At 40.2% G+C, this 13,546-nt stretch overlaps 1 protein-coding gene across 1 annotated transcript; it reads left to right on the top strand.

Annotated features, from left to right (window-relative positions):
* The first annotated feature begins 2,315 nt into the window (after positions 1–2,315).
* pycr1b (pyrroline-5-carboxylate reductase 1b) lies at positions 2,316–11,666 on the top strand. The gene is made up of 9 exons (XM_053334634.1): positions 2,316–2,445; positions 5,664–5,757; positions 6,091–6,161; positions 6,379–6,558; positions 7,359–7,466; positions 7,702–7,815; positions 8,728–8,820; positions 9,644–9,807; positions 10,454–11,666. The coding sequence occupies exons 2-9, from the start codon at positions 5,691–5,693 to the stop codon at positions 10,629–10,631; spliced, it is 975 nt and encodes a 324-aa protein (XP_053190609.1). The 5' UTR covers positions 2,316–2,445; positions 5,664–5,690; the 3' UTR covers positions 10,632–11,666.
* The last annotated feature ends 1,880 nt before the right edge of the window (positions 11,667–13,546 follow it).

Here is a 13,546-nt window from a genome sequence, read left to right as displayed (position 1 = left end):
TCATACTGTTTGTGTAGTACTCTGCATGACGGGTAAATAGAATCTCACATGAATTTGCTGTTTATACACCAGATTTAAATGTTTGCAGTGTGGAGAAGGCTTTAAATCAGCATGCAATGAGATAAAATTGACAATGAGATAACTTAACTTGGATTAATCATCTCACTATTTTATAAATCCTGACAATGGTCCTAGACAAATGTCTGTTTCAAGAACTTGGGATGTACATCTGTAGAGAATTATTGATGGATCTATATTATATCTGTGTGCCCAGCAGCAAGAAGAGGAAGAGTATCCTAACAGCTGGTGCTCTGGGAGCACAACCTCAGGCCATGCATTCTGCTTTATATATAGACAGGAGCATACGCAACCCTTCAGTCTGCGTTCCTGTCCAGCAGCACTGTGAGAATATAAATGGAATGTGGTCCCTCAAAGGAGACATACAGTACCTTTTGTGGAGAGTAAATTTAGCATAGCATGGCCTGGTATGTCATGAAATAACACGGGGAGGAAAAGACAGGCAGACAGACAGCAGGGTCGGTCCCATTAAAATGTGCAGAGGGGGAGATTTTCACATCAAACTGACAGTTACAGGCCAAGTTCATGGCTAATTTTGAGAATATGCATTAGTGAACTACCAAGGGATAGGGAGCCAAACTGTATTCAAATTCCACAGCTCATTAAAGTACACGCCATCCGATTCTGCTTTATTTCACATTCTGTCAAATCTAAAGGGAGAGGAAAAAGCACCGGCACATAGTCTCCTGTTAGAATAACAACCCTTCATTCAAATTCAGGTCCCTCAGATATCAAAAGCCACTTCTGGTCCCCTGAAACATTTCAATGTTTCACATTCAAATCTCACTGTTTTGCATTCAAAATGATCAACTCACTGAACATGGATGCACATCGTTTGGCCGAGGGATTTTCTGTCGGTATGTGAGGATCTGACATTTGGTCTTCAGTGCAAAATATAAATAATATTGGTAAGGGTCTATATTACACACTGCCCCTATATGAATCACAGCTGCAGGTTTTACAGTATTTTACAATATTAGTCATAAAATAGATAACTGCTGTGACATAGTTACACTGTTATTTAACCCTTTTGTACAGGTACTAGAAATTATAGGTCAATGAATCAATCGGTCAGAAAAGAAATCTGCCATTTTTTTGATTACTGATTGATTGTTTGAGGCATATATCAAGCTAAAATACCAATTTTCTTTGTCATATATAATATTGTCTGACAAAACATTTTGGAAATTTGTGATGGGCATTTTCTTCCAATTTGATGACATTTCATAGGCAAACTGATTAATTGATAAATTAATCAGAAAATGAATCTATCGTGAAAATAATGCAGACACAGAAGAAGAAAATATGATGATTATGGCTCACCCAGAATTTGATAATGGATTTATTAATGATTGATTACCATCCATTATGTGAGGTTTCTCTTTTTTGTTGTTTGTTCTATTTTTGTGTAAACATCTTTAGAACAGTTTGCATCTTTCGAAACAGATGTATTATATCACAACATTTAGAAGACCTTTCTTCTAGTGACCAAAGCCTTAATTGCATTGTATTGTGCAACACGTAGCTGATATCTTGGAAGTTTTGTACTGTAACGATCGTAAAAAATGTGTTGTTTATATAATTGATAGTCGGGCTTGACCTGGTAGCCTATTAACATGTGAGTTGAAAGAGGTTCATATGTGGACATTGTGTCTATCAAAGATGAAGACATTATTTATTTAACAGATGGTTTTAGTAGTCAGACAACTGTACCTGGAGTATTCTAAAACAGGTCTGGGTGGCTCTGCATTTTTTTATATTGACTCACAACATGTTACAGCTCTAAAAGGACAGTGGTGAAGTAAAGTCTCTCTAGTGGCTATCAAGAGGCAGCTTTGTAGTGGCTATAGTAGAAAACATACAGTACTGAAACAAATCTAACCTATAATAATATCATAAATACTGCTTTATAGGGTTCATAGTAAAGTATTAACACGCTGGGTCCAGTCATACTTTGTTGAATAAATAGTACAGGGTCTAAATATATGCTGTCATACCTACCTTAGCCCAGTATAAACTTAACCTACTTCATTACTCTTTACAACAGTATATTTGACCTACATTTCCCTGCCAGCTTCTGAGGACACAGGACTGATGCAACTGGGCGTGACGTACTACAAAACCACGCCCAGACACGATGATCTAGTGCATCATTGGTCAAAATCTCGAAGTGTCTCTGCTGTGATTGGTCAATGTTGTTGTCTGTTACGGTTGTGGCGCTCATGAGGGTGCTGAGTTGTAAAACGAAGCCACGTTGACACAAAAAGTGTTGGTTTCTGTGTATTTTTCTGACGCCGGAAAATAACGGTCACGTTGTCCACTTTCATCTGTCAGTCGAGGAGACTCAGCTGGAACATCTAGGGAAAGGTAACTATCTCTAGTTTGTATAAACGTCTCGTATTTCTCATTCATTTCTGGCTAACAGAGCAGTTAGCCGGAGACTGTCAGCTAGCACAGACATGCTATCATCAGCATCACTGGAGCGTTAATGGTAACACTGGATAAACTAACAGCTAGTTAGCAGACATTAAGCAGGTGACTTAACACTGATACAGAGTTAACATCCTGATAATGCAGTGATTTTAAACAGTAGCGTTATAAAGCTTTAATGTCCTCAGCTGGAAATCAAAGCTTTACATTTTGCAGATGTGATCACATCATTGAACTTGAGACTGAACCTCTGGGCTCAAGAGTCTTTTGTTGTTATTGCATGCAAATAAAAATCCACTTCATTTTAAGTTAAAGCAGGGGTGGCCAAACTTTTTTGGCTGTGCTCCACATACAGAAATATATGAGGAGTCAGGGGCCAAACAGTATTAAATATGCACTTTTCAACCAGTTACCTTGCAAGAAAAACATTGTTTTATACCAGAAAATCCCTGTGCCATTAACTATTGATGCGCTCACACGTAACAGTTGGCATTTCAATTGAATTATATAAAACTCTTTAAAACTCAAAACTTCATAAAGCAATGCAAATTTAAAAGTTGGTTGCAAAATAAGAGCTGTAAAAAAGAAAGGGACAAGACAGCCTCCAACATCCCACCACTGAGTGAATAGGCCTCAGTGTCCACCTCAATGATTATGATGCAATATGTAAAACCGTGGATAGGCTGTTAAGGATAAAACAGTCAGAACATGCAAAAATGGTCAATTATTGGTTTTGTGCCAAGAGGGTAAGATAGAGATAATTTCACCCAAAGGTTGGGTTCAAAATTAGAACAGGAGAAAAGATCAAGAAAGGGACAAGACTGTCTCCAACATTCCTCCACAACTATCCATCTGCCCCGACCGTCTCTTTATTGCAAGGATTCAGATTGATCCTTCAGGTAATTCTTGTGGATAAGCATTTCAGGATGCTGAAGAGGCAGAAAAGACAGAACAAATACAGTTACAGAAGTTCTAATATTCACATAATAGAAACAGACAGACAGAGAGAGAGAGAGAGAGAGAGAGAGAGAGAGAGAGAGAGAGAGAGAGAGAGTGAGTGTCAGTGGTGGCCCAGAGGGTATTGCAGGTGGTCCATGAGTTGACTGATGTAATTGTAAACAATGTAGAAAAGTGATGTTTAAAAGGAAAGAGAGGGCTAAGTAAACTGTATTAGGATATGCTTGTTACATAGCCTCTGTTGGCTTATTAGCACATCAGATAGGCTGCTGTTTGTCAGATATTGTTTTATTAAATGTGATTAAATCTGTGAAGTAATTGGATTTGTCAGCACATCAAATGCTATGTGTCAAACATTTTTAACACACCAATGTTGGGAACAGCAGTTCACTCAATCAAAGCAGTGATGTTGCACCTTGGATTGAAGAATAGCTGGTACGTCAGGAGTCTTGCTGTTGAGATGTTATCATCACAGAGATGGGTGTCAGTTATTTTGGTTGAGTCAACACAGAACAGGTTTGCTGGCATATGTATGTGCAGCCAAAAGAGATGCATTATTATTGCAGCTTGGCGCCTCATCAGAGGTAACGTGGCCTTTCCCAAACTCAGAACTCTTGTAGGTGGAGAAGTTGATGTAGACTCTTCAGAGAATCATTGCATCGGATCTCAATAACCTCCAGAACTCCATACTCTCATCCACTTCTGCCACATTAAACAGAGATGTGATCATTGACACATATTTCACCTTTGCTGCTTTGGGAAAAGCGTCTGTAAGTGTGGAGAAGTGCGCCACATAGAAGTTGCGTCTCTAGGAGAACGAGCTTCTCACAGAACACTTTCAGCTGTGTTGAGGAAGATATTTCACAGTTGAGGCACCAGCTGATCTGTACCTTGTAGGCTCTTGTTCAGTGTGTTTAGTCGGCTCATCAGATCAACTGAAAAAGCCATGTCTGCCAACTGTAGAGGGTCACTCAGTTCATGAAGAGGTTTGTCTTTCTGCTGCAGGCCCAGAGTGGCAACTGAGCCACATCTGAGCGGTAGATTATCTTTCATATTCAGCATCAACTTCAGAGAGGAAAGCCTGGAAATCTGAGTTCACGTGCTCGAATTAGAGTGATAGTCTTTAGCACCACATTCATCACATCACTGAACTCAGCTGCCTCGGTTCAGAGTGCATTTTAGCAGCTTTACCTCCACTGTCGTGAACCGTCGTGCACACCACAGAAGCCATCCCAATCTACCCGTCTGTCATTGCTGGAGCCTGGTGTACTTCCACACAACTCAGGGCAGTTACATGTCTTTGACTGCAGCGGATACAGCTTCAAAAATGTCCTTACTTGTTGTATTCTCTCCTGCAAAGACTAGCTTTGCCAGACACTTTCTGTTTTAAGTTAGCTGTCTTTGACTCGTTGAGCAACTTGTTTTCTGGACATTCTGGCGTTGTTGAATTCTTGAGTTTTCTCTGGCCACATTATCCCGACAGCTTTTGGGAGGCTCTCTCTAACAAAGTCATTATCTGTAAAAAAAAAAAAAAAAAAACTGCTGCTGTTGAGCTAACAGGCTAACTGTCAGTTTAACCCTGCGCGGTGTACGAAGTGTAGGACTGACATTTCATTACTTAGTGGCCTGATTTCTGTGACGTAGTTAAAAAAACAAAACAGAACTGATTTTAGATGTTTTCGGCGATGAATAATTGTCGCAATAGTAGTTGTTTAAAATGGCAGCGACATCTGGTGTTAAAACTAAGAAGTGCAATGTACGTACAGTTATTGTTAGAGTGCTCTAACGGGCCATATACCATTTTATTTTTAAAATTCAAGCAGGGCCACTTAAAAACAGGCAACGGGCCGTAGTTTGGCCAACCCTTATTTAGAGCATGTGTCCATATCCTGGTAAATTCACCCATGGGTGCTGTCAGAGCGTCAGAGGATGTGTTTCATCATCATTCACTGGCTATGGACCAGCTCTAGCATTTTTCTCTAGATTACATCATCCCTAAAGCCTGTCTTTGTGCTGTTCAGTTCAGCGAAAGACTGTTTAAAAAAACAAGTTAAAACTGGCTCCACAGTTAATCAAACATGAAATGTAAAATGTATTTTAGGGTAGGTTTTTGGTTTGTCCATCTGTTTTTGTCCATCAACAAAATGAAAATCTGCAACAGCTTTCTGATTTTTTTTTTTTCTGATATTTTTTTTCAGGGCACAGAAACCACATCATCTGACAGGATGAGTGTTGGATTCATTGGAGCGGGCCAGCTGGCTCACGCACTGGTGAAGGGTTTCACGGCTGCAGGTGAGGCCGCTGTCTTCAATTTGAATTGACAGATGTCAAATTAAACATACAGTATATTAAATGCAGATAAAACACAGCCACAGCTTCACATACATGCACATGTTGCTCTACAATCATTATTTCTGCACATATACATTTGCACAGCTATTTCCATAAAACAAGGAATAGACCATATACATGATCTATGCATTGTTTATTTTTTCACATCAAATAGTTCCCTAATTGTTTTCAGACTGTTGTAATGGAAATTTCCTCTTTGGTGATCTTACACATGCCTTGTCATCCATCGCTTGCACCTCACTCTTCCACTTCCTCTGTCCTCTCCCTCCTCAGGTGTGATTGCTACAAACAGGATTACAGCCAGCTCCCCAGACACAGACCTGCCCACTGTGTCAGGGCTGAGGGTGAGAAAGACAAGTTTCTGCATGATTGTGGGGTGTCAGAAAATAGGAAGTGGTGGACAGATGTGTGTGTGTGTGTGTGTGTGTGTGTGTGTGTGTGTGTGTGTGCGTGCGAGCATTGGCTTGTCTGAGAGGTTATAATCTGCTGCTGTAATAACATCTGTCTGCCTGTTTTTTTCCATTCTTTTTACCTTTTCTTTCTTTCCTGCTTCCTCTGTAGAAAATGGGAGTGAACCTGACAACTAGCAATAAAGAGACGGTCAGTAAGAGCGATGTTCTCTTTCTGGCTGTGAAGCCCCACATCATCCCCTTCGTTCTGGATGAGATCGGGCCAGACATCGAGGACCGTCATCTCATAGTCTCCTGTGCTGCAGGCGTCACCATCAGCTCCATAGAGAAGGTCTGCCTCCATCACTGTCTCCCCTGATCTGTAATCCACTTATTAGTTTCACAGGCGGTCGAGTTAAAGATACTACAAGGAACTTTTAACTGGTTATGAAACAGTTTCATGATTCCTCTTTTATATGACCTACACAAGCAAACAAAACCATCAGCAATACAATTGGCTGTTTCTATGTACAGTAGTTATTCTAAATACCTACCGTCTGAAGAGAGTGAGCGGCAGGGTATCCAGAACAAAGGAGTGAATCTGAGAAATAAAATGTTATTTTCTTATTGTTTCACAGCTGTTACATTCTCAAGTACAAATAAACACACCCACACACCTCTGCACAACCCTGCAGGAAGGCGCTAGATTGACGGATGTGGTGTGAATACAGCCTTACATATAACCTCAGTGTATGAGTGGTACTAAAACAAAGTTTACTTCACCATTGTTATATTACAATTATCAATCTTGCATAGATACATTACCTAGAGTGCACATGCTCTTTATGAAACGAAAAGGTGGTGCTCATGGGAGTGCTCATCCCAGGAAAACACTACCGCTTTTGTCCACAGGGACCGCTAAAGTCAAAACAAATGAAAGTTCCATGTAGTAACTTTAAAAACAGTCCACACCAGCCTTTCCAGTCTTCTCATCAGGTCTTTTTTTTACCTTCTTATTTGTTTTCTCTCATCCTCCCTGCCTCAAATTAATCTGCCATCAAGAAGTTTTGGCATGCTTCCACCATATCAAAGAAAATTGTATTGTCTCCTCTTCACACCTTGTCTATTATTCCCATTCTTGTCATTTCACAGAAACTGCTACAGTACCGTACAACTCCTAAAGTCATGAGGTGTATGACTAATACTCCAGTGGTAGTGAAAGAGGGAGCTACAGTGTATGCTACTGGAACTCATGCAGAGGTAAATGGGACAGTGGAACAGGAGGGAGACGAGAGTCAAGTGGTTCATGAACAAATTAATACAGCAAGTTAATGTTTTCAGGATGTCAGTGACATTTTATCATTTACTATATGAGTGCAATTCTAACTGCATCTCAGATAAATGTAAGGGAAGGTATTAACTGAATTTCTGCTTTGACTAATATTTCCACACTTTTTTAACCTTGTTCATCAGCATGTTGTCCTTCTTCTTTTAGGTCGAGGACGGTAAGTTACTGGAGCAGCTGATGGCCAGTGTAGGTTACTGCACTGAGGTGGAGGAGGACCTCATTGACGCTGTCACTGGGCTGAGCGGCAGTGGGCCCGCCTATGTAAGTGATTAAAAGCTGTGTCTATGTGAGGTGTGATGGATTCACATAGAATCAGAGTAAAAGGTGATAATTACAACAAAGCATGTTGTACAAAATATCCAGGTGAAGATGTTTTATTAAGAGCTAAAAACCACAGTATTGGATTCATTATAATAGTTGATAGAGAAACTAATTACTTCAACTTGTGGATAAAACTTGTAGATGTTTTCAGGGTAGACTGCAGTTACATTGAAGCACTTTGCAAAACATAATGACATTCAAGCTGGATTTCATTCTAGCTGCAGAACTAAGCAACTTGTCTAAGTTGCTCAATTTCCCTCAGTCATTGCACAGAGATCCTGCTGAAGTGCTTCATTTGAATCTTGTTTTGAGTTTGAGAAATGAGTATTTCTCTGTCTGTCACTAATAATAGTTTTCTTTAGAAATGTATAAGGCAGGCCATCTGTGTTCACAAGTCATATTGACATGCTTCCAGGTGTCAATCATTCCTTCCTTTAAAAAAAGTCACTTCAAATGTACAGTGTAGCAGACAGTAGTGGTTGAGAAAATTAAGAGTAACCGTGTATATTAGCCGTCTTTAAGTGTTGAAACATTTTTGTCTGTCCTGTCTGTGAGGAGGCAGTGTGGTAACACTGTGGTTACCAGTGTCGAGGACCAAAATGATTGTTCTGCTACATCTTATGTAGACTTATGAAATAAAACCGAAACAATGAAAGCTGGACTTATCACTAATCTAAATATTAAGATATATCAGAATGTTTAGTTTAAGTTATTTGCACCTATCTCACCAAAAAGTAAAAAAAAACCCATCTTTTTATGTAATGGGTGTAGGTTTGGTAAAGATCAGATTGTTGCCTTACAAGGGAAAAGGGATCAGTCTGTGAATGTGTGTTTGTATTTATGTTCAAACAGGCGTTCACAGCATTGGATGCTCTAGCAGACGGAGGAGTGAAGATGGGTCTGCCCAGGAGACTCGCTGTCAGACTTGGAGCTCAGGCCATTTTGGTAAGTCATGTTATGCCTAGTGTGTGTGTGTGTGTGCGAGTGTTTGTATTTGTGTGTGTGTTTTGCATCGTTTATCCTCAACTTCTAATTCTCCTCATTCCACCTGTGATCTGCATATTTGAAGGCAGAGAACACGTTAGGAACGATTTTCATTACACAACATTTCTATTGCTGACTTAAATGTAATAAAGTGATTAATCTCTAGATAAATAAACATCTACAGGGTATTTCTGGCTCTCCAAAAAATAAAAACACAAACACATTTTCATCCTGTAACCTCTTTCCTGCAGGGTCTGAGAGGTAAAAAGAAAAAAAAAAAGAAGAAGAAATTTTAATTTGTCAAAATAGATTACCAGAAATAATTCAGTTCAAACTGTTTTTGTAATTGTGGCAGCTGCTTCAGGCTCTGTCTTCTTCTCAGTACTCAGCGTGTTCAGCTCCTGACTGCATTTTCATGAGCAATGTTCTGTGTTTCGTTCTTATTTCTGCAAGAGACTTTTCAGATGTAGTTATTTGTTGGAGAAAGTAAATATGCTTGGTCTGAGTGTCTCCTCCTGTTTGCACATTTGTCTGTGGGGAACACTCACTAAAGACACTTTACATGCTTAGTCATAGCTCAGCCTGTTGTAAGCCAACACGTCTGTCTGGGAAGATTTCACTGTCTGACATACATACAGTGTCTGCATGTCAGACTGGGAGGAACATTTAGGAACATCATCGGATGTGATTCTACATTATTATTCATATGTGCTCCCTTCATGTAATAACAATGATGCATAACAGCATAGAACATTAACAAACTTCTTTATTTCTTTCTCTTCAGGGAGCAGCTAAGATGCTGCTGGAATCCGAGCAGCACCCTGGCCAGCTGAAGGACAACGTGTGCTCACCAGGGGGCGCTACCATCCACGCCCTGCACGTCCTGGAGAGCGGAGGCTTTCGCAGCCTCCTGATCAATGCAGTGGAGGCTTCATGCATCAGGACACGGTAAGATGGTCGCACCTGGAATTACAAATCATTCAACGGTTAAGCTACACACACATTTGTTGCCTACCTTCATTTTTTGCTTAACAGAATTCACATGAACCTGTTTTAATGTGTTTTCAAATAATTGAGTAACTGTTTAGTCTATAAAATTTCAAAATAATCATACATTTCCAAAGCTCAAATTCATGTCTTCAAATTGATTATCCTTTTCTGATCAAAGGCTCAAAGTTATTCAGTTGACAGTAATATGAAAGACAGCGAAAAGCAGCGGGTCATCATATTCAAGAAGATGGAATTAACTTATTTTTGCTTTTTGCTGAATAAATGAAAATGATCAGAATGACCAAGATGAATTTTTTGCAACAAACATTTAGGTGCTAAATTCTAAATATAATAATTATACTAAAAATATTTTAGGCGCAGGATTCTTAGTTGGCCCTGTTTGTATGTCAAGTATCTCCAAGTATGTGGCAGTGCTGTAAAATCTGTTTCCACCTTCATGCTTTACAGTTGCAACATTGAAGAAAATATGACACACACACACACACACACACACACACACACACACACACAACAACACACACACACACACACTACCTGTAATTATACTGCACACCTGACATGAGGCTTTCTTTTCCGCTTCCAGAGAGCTGCAGTATCTGGCTGATCAGGAGCGCATCTCTCCAGCAGCCATTAAGAAAACTACGCTGGACCAGGTGCTCCAGCAGCCTGGAGTCACAGTCAGCGGAGTGGCTAACGGGAACGGCAAATCAGGGCTCAGCCTGTTCAACAATCGCGGCCCAAGCATTAAGAAGAAGAACTGAGTGAACACACGTGAACGTACAAACACACATCTCTTACAGCTGTTCAGCCATTCATGTTGACAAACTGACTCAGGACTGCTCTGAAATCACAACTCTATTACATTGCCAAAATAATATATTCATACTTGAGTGAAATGCAGACAGTGGACGTGGTGCTGTCACCACCATATTGCACACAGGTGTATTCTGTGTGCGTTCCTCACAGTTATAGCCTTATATTGTGATGCAGGATCACTGTCTACACATGCACACCTTCAGATACACACTGAAGAGCAAAAGTGCATTTACAATCTGTTTTCTGTCTGTGTTTAGGCTCTAGACTATCTAGGGCTGTTAAACAGTAATGACCCAGTGGGCCATCATGGGATCCTGGTACACACCAGACAGCAGATGGCTGCACGGATACCATCAAGCTGTTAATGTACGTCTTCAATGTCTTGTTTTTTTTTTTTTTGTTTTTTTTTTTAAACAATGAAGCTACAGTGTAAGTCATCATGTACCTTCTTTAGCTTTTTCAAATAATTCTGTTTGTTTTTCCAACAGTATTATACTGTTAACAGAGACTGAATATCAACTGAACAAAAAAGTAATGATGTTATTTTCTGTAGTTTTGTTTGTCTTATGATTGTCACTATGATCTATATGGATACATCTCTGCATTGTTACAGCGGGGTTTATAGCACATTGAGAACATGGTGCCTTTGACTCTGACACAGAGCTTTATTTTTCTCACATAACAAGGTCATTCCAAGCTTTAATGCACCTCTGATATCAGAATTATCCTCATATCCCTCTTTTCCCTTCCTGTTTGTGGCTGTTAAGTTAATTATAATAATTGCAGGTCTGAACCTCCAGATTTTGAACTGTTATCTTGAACCTTCTGGTGTTTTAAACCAAAGGCATTTCTCACTTTTCCTCTCATAAGGGAATGTGATATTATTAGCTGAAAGTGCTATAAAGAAAACTGAAGTCAACCACACGTGTTGAAGAATATATGATGTAAAAGAATTACATCTGTCCGTCCTAATTATGGATTTTGTTTTGATCAAAATATTTTTATCCCCTTAATGTTACATGTTATGTATTGTTTTGTTTGGTTTATCGACCACAGAGTTGGTTTGTCATTCAAAAAGTCAATATTAAAGAAGCAGAAACAAATCCTTTTGTTCCAAAGCAGTTTGAGACTCTTTCTGGATCTTCATGGTTGCTTTTCAAAAATGAACTATTTTTTATTATTTTAGCTCCTTTTTGTTTCCTTTACTCTCTATTTTGGGCTCAGACTAATGCTGATCAGACTTTTCTGTCCCTCAGTGAAGAGTGGAGATACACCCTGGCCTGCAGGTGGCAGTCTATGATCAAATGACCCATTTGTACATTGCACTTACACACTTAAAATTGACTAATATCAAATACAACTAAACCACCTGCAGTGTAGCTGTGTAGTGTTACAGTTGCTCACTTGTCATGTGTCATGTGTACAGCCTCTTGAGTCTCACAGATCTGTAACAATCACACGACCATAAGAAATAAGACCATGTATTTTTTTCCACTGTGGCCTGGAGGTGCTTTGTGATTGGTTGTTGTAAGACGACACTTGGGTCCAATTTTAGAAGCTTTCTGTCAGCAGGACATATGACCAGCATGTGGATCTCCCTCCAGATCCAGCCCTCTCCTACAGCAGCTCTTCCCTCGTCACCTAGAGGTGCGCGTGTAATTATTACCTCACCGGTTCAGAAACACGGCGGGACTACCAGCTTAAAAACCAAATATCAATGAGTTTTGAATTAGTGTGATAGTCGGGGGGCAGAAGTGCAGTAACATTTGGGTATATTAGGAGATTGCAGTCAGCTATAGGAAATTGTCAGCTCAACTTGAAGGCTGGGAAGTACTTTTTAGATATTATGGCCCATTCTTGCGCTCCAGGCTGCTACATTTTGGATTAACAGATGCCACTTTGTGTTGGAATGAGATAGGCCCGTGGGTCTATTCAGGCAATACACAGGTGCATAATGGCGAAGTAAAAATGATGGAAGAAAAGTGACGGTTTGTGAAGAGCCATGTCCTCATTATAATTGAACAAGTTATAGCTGTTGTAGGATTAGTTTATTTTCCTTAAACTAATACACACACATACACACACACACACACAGAGCAGCGTCCCTTGATTAAATTGCGGCCCACATGCTCTTAGTGCACTCAGGCTGTTTATTTGTGCGTGCAATGGTTTTTCCTCCGCCGCTGAAGTGTCTTGGTAATCCCTCTTTTATTCCGAAAGGTTATTCTCCGCTTGCTCCTGGCGCTGTCCGTTAAGATTAGCCATTCCTGGAGAGACTTCCATTTGCCTCTCATTATTAGACTTCTGTTACCTTTCGCTGGTCGGGCGGCTCTGAGCGCCTCTCTTCCACCCAAGGTGAAGAGGACGTGCTCTGCGTCAATCATCTTGACACCAGCAGCGGGTCTAAGATGGCAGTTCAATGGCAGATAATCCTGAGTGGGAAGTTTGGACTGTACGAACGTGTGTGTGTGTGAGAGAGAGTGAGAGACTGTGTGTGTGTGTGTGTGTGGGGCGCAGCCCAGCATGGGATTTCTATCCACAGGTAGGCCAGATGCTACCTGTCATCTCCATTCAATCAATGTAATCACTGACCTTTGCAGTAACATGGTTGTTTGCATATCTTATCAAGGCCAGGAGGTGTGCCAGAAACCAAGATGAGTACATAGATGGAAGAGGCTTTTTCTTTCATTCTCAGTTCTCCATCACCACCACCAAACATCCACCTAATGCTCTCTGAAATACAAAAAAACTAAGGCGAGGCGAGCCAGGAGAGTGTTTGTTTGAGGGAAGTTAGAGTCTTCCATGTGCCTCTGTTTCACTGTTTGTGCACGGCTGTGTTGTCAGTAATGTGTGTGTATGT

The sequence above is a fragment of the Scomber japonicus genome, chromosome 2 (assembly GCF_027409825.1).
Source record: "Scomber japonicus isolate fScoJap1 chromosome 2, fScoJap1.pri, whole genome shotgun sequence".
Lineage (NCBI taxonomy): Eukaryota > Metazoa > Chordata > Actinopteri > Scombriformes > Scombridae > Scomber > Scomber japonicus.
This window is presented reverse-complemented; position numbering and strand designations above follow the sequence as displayed.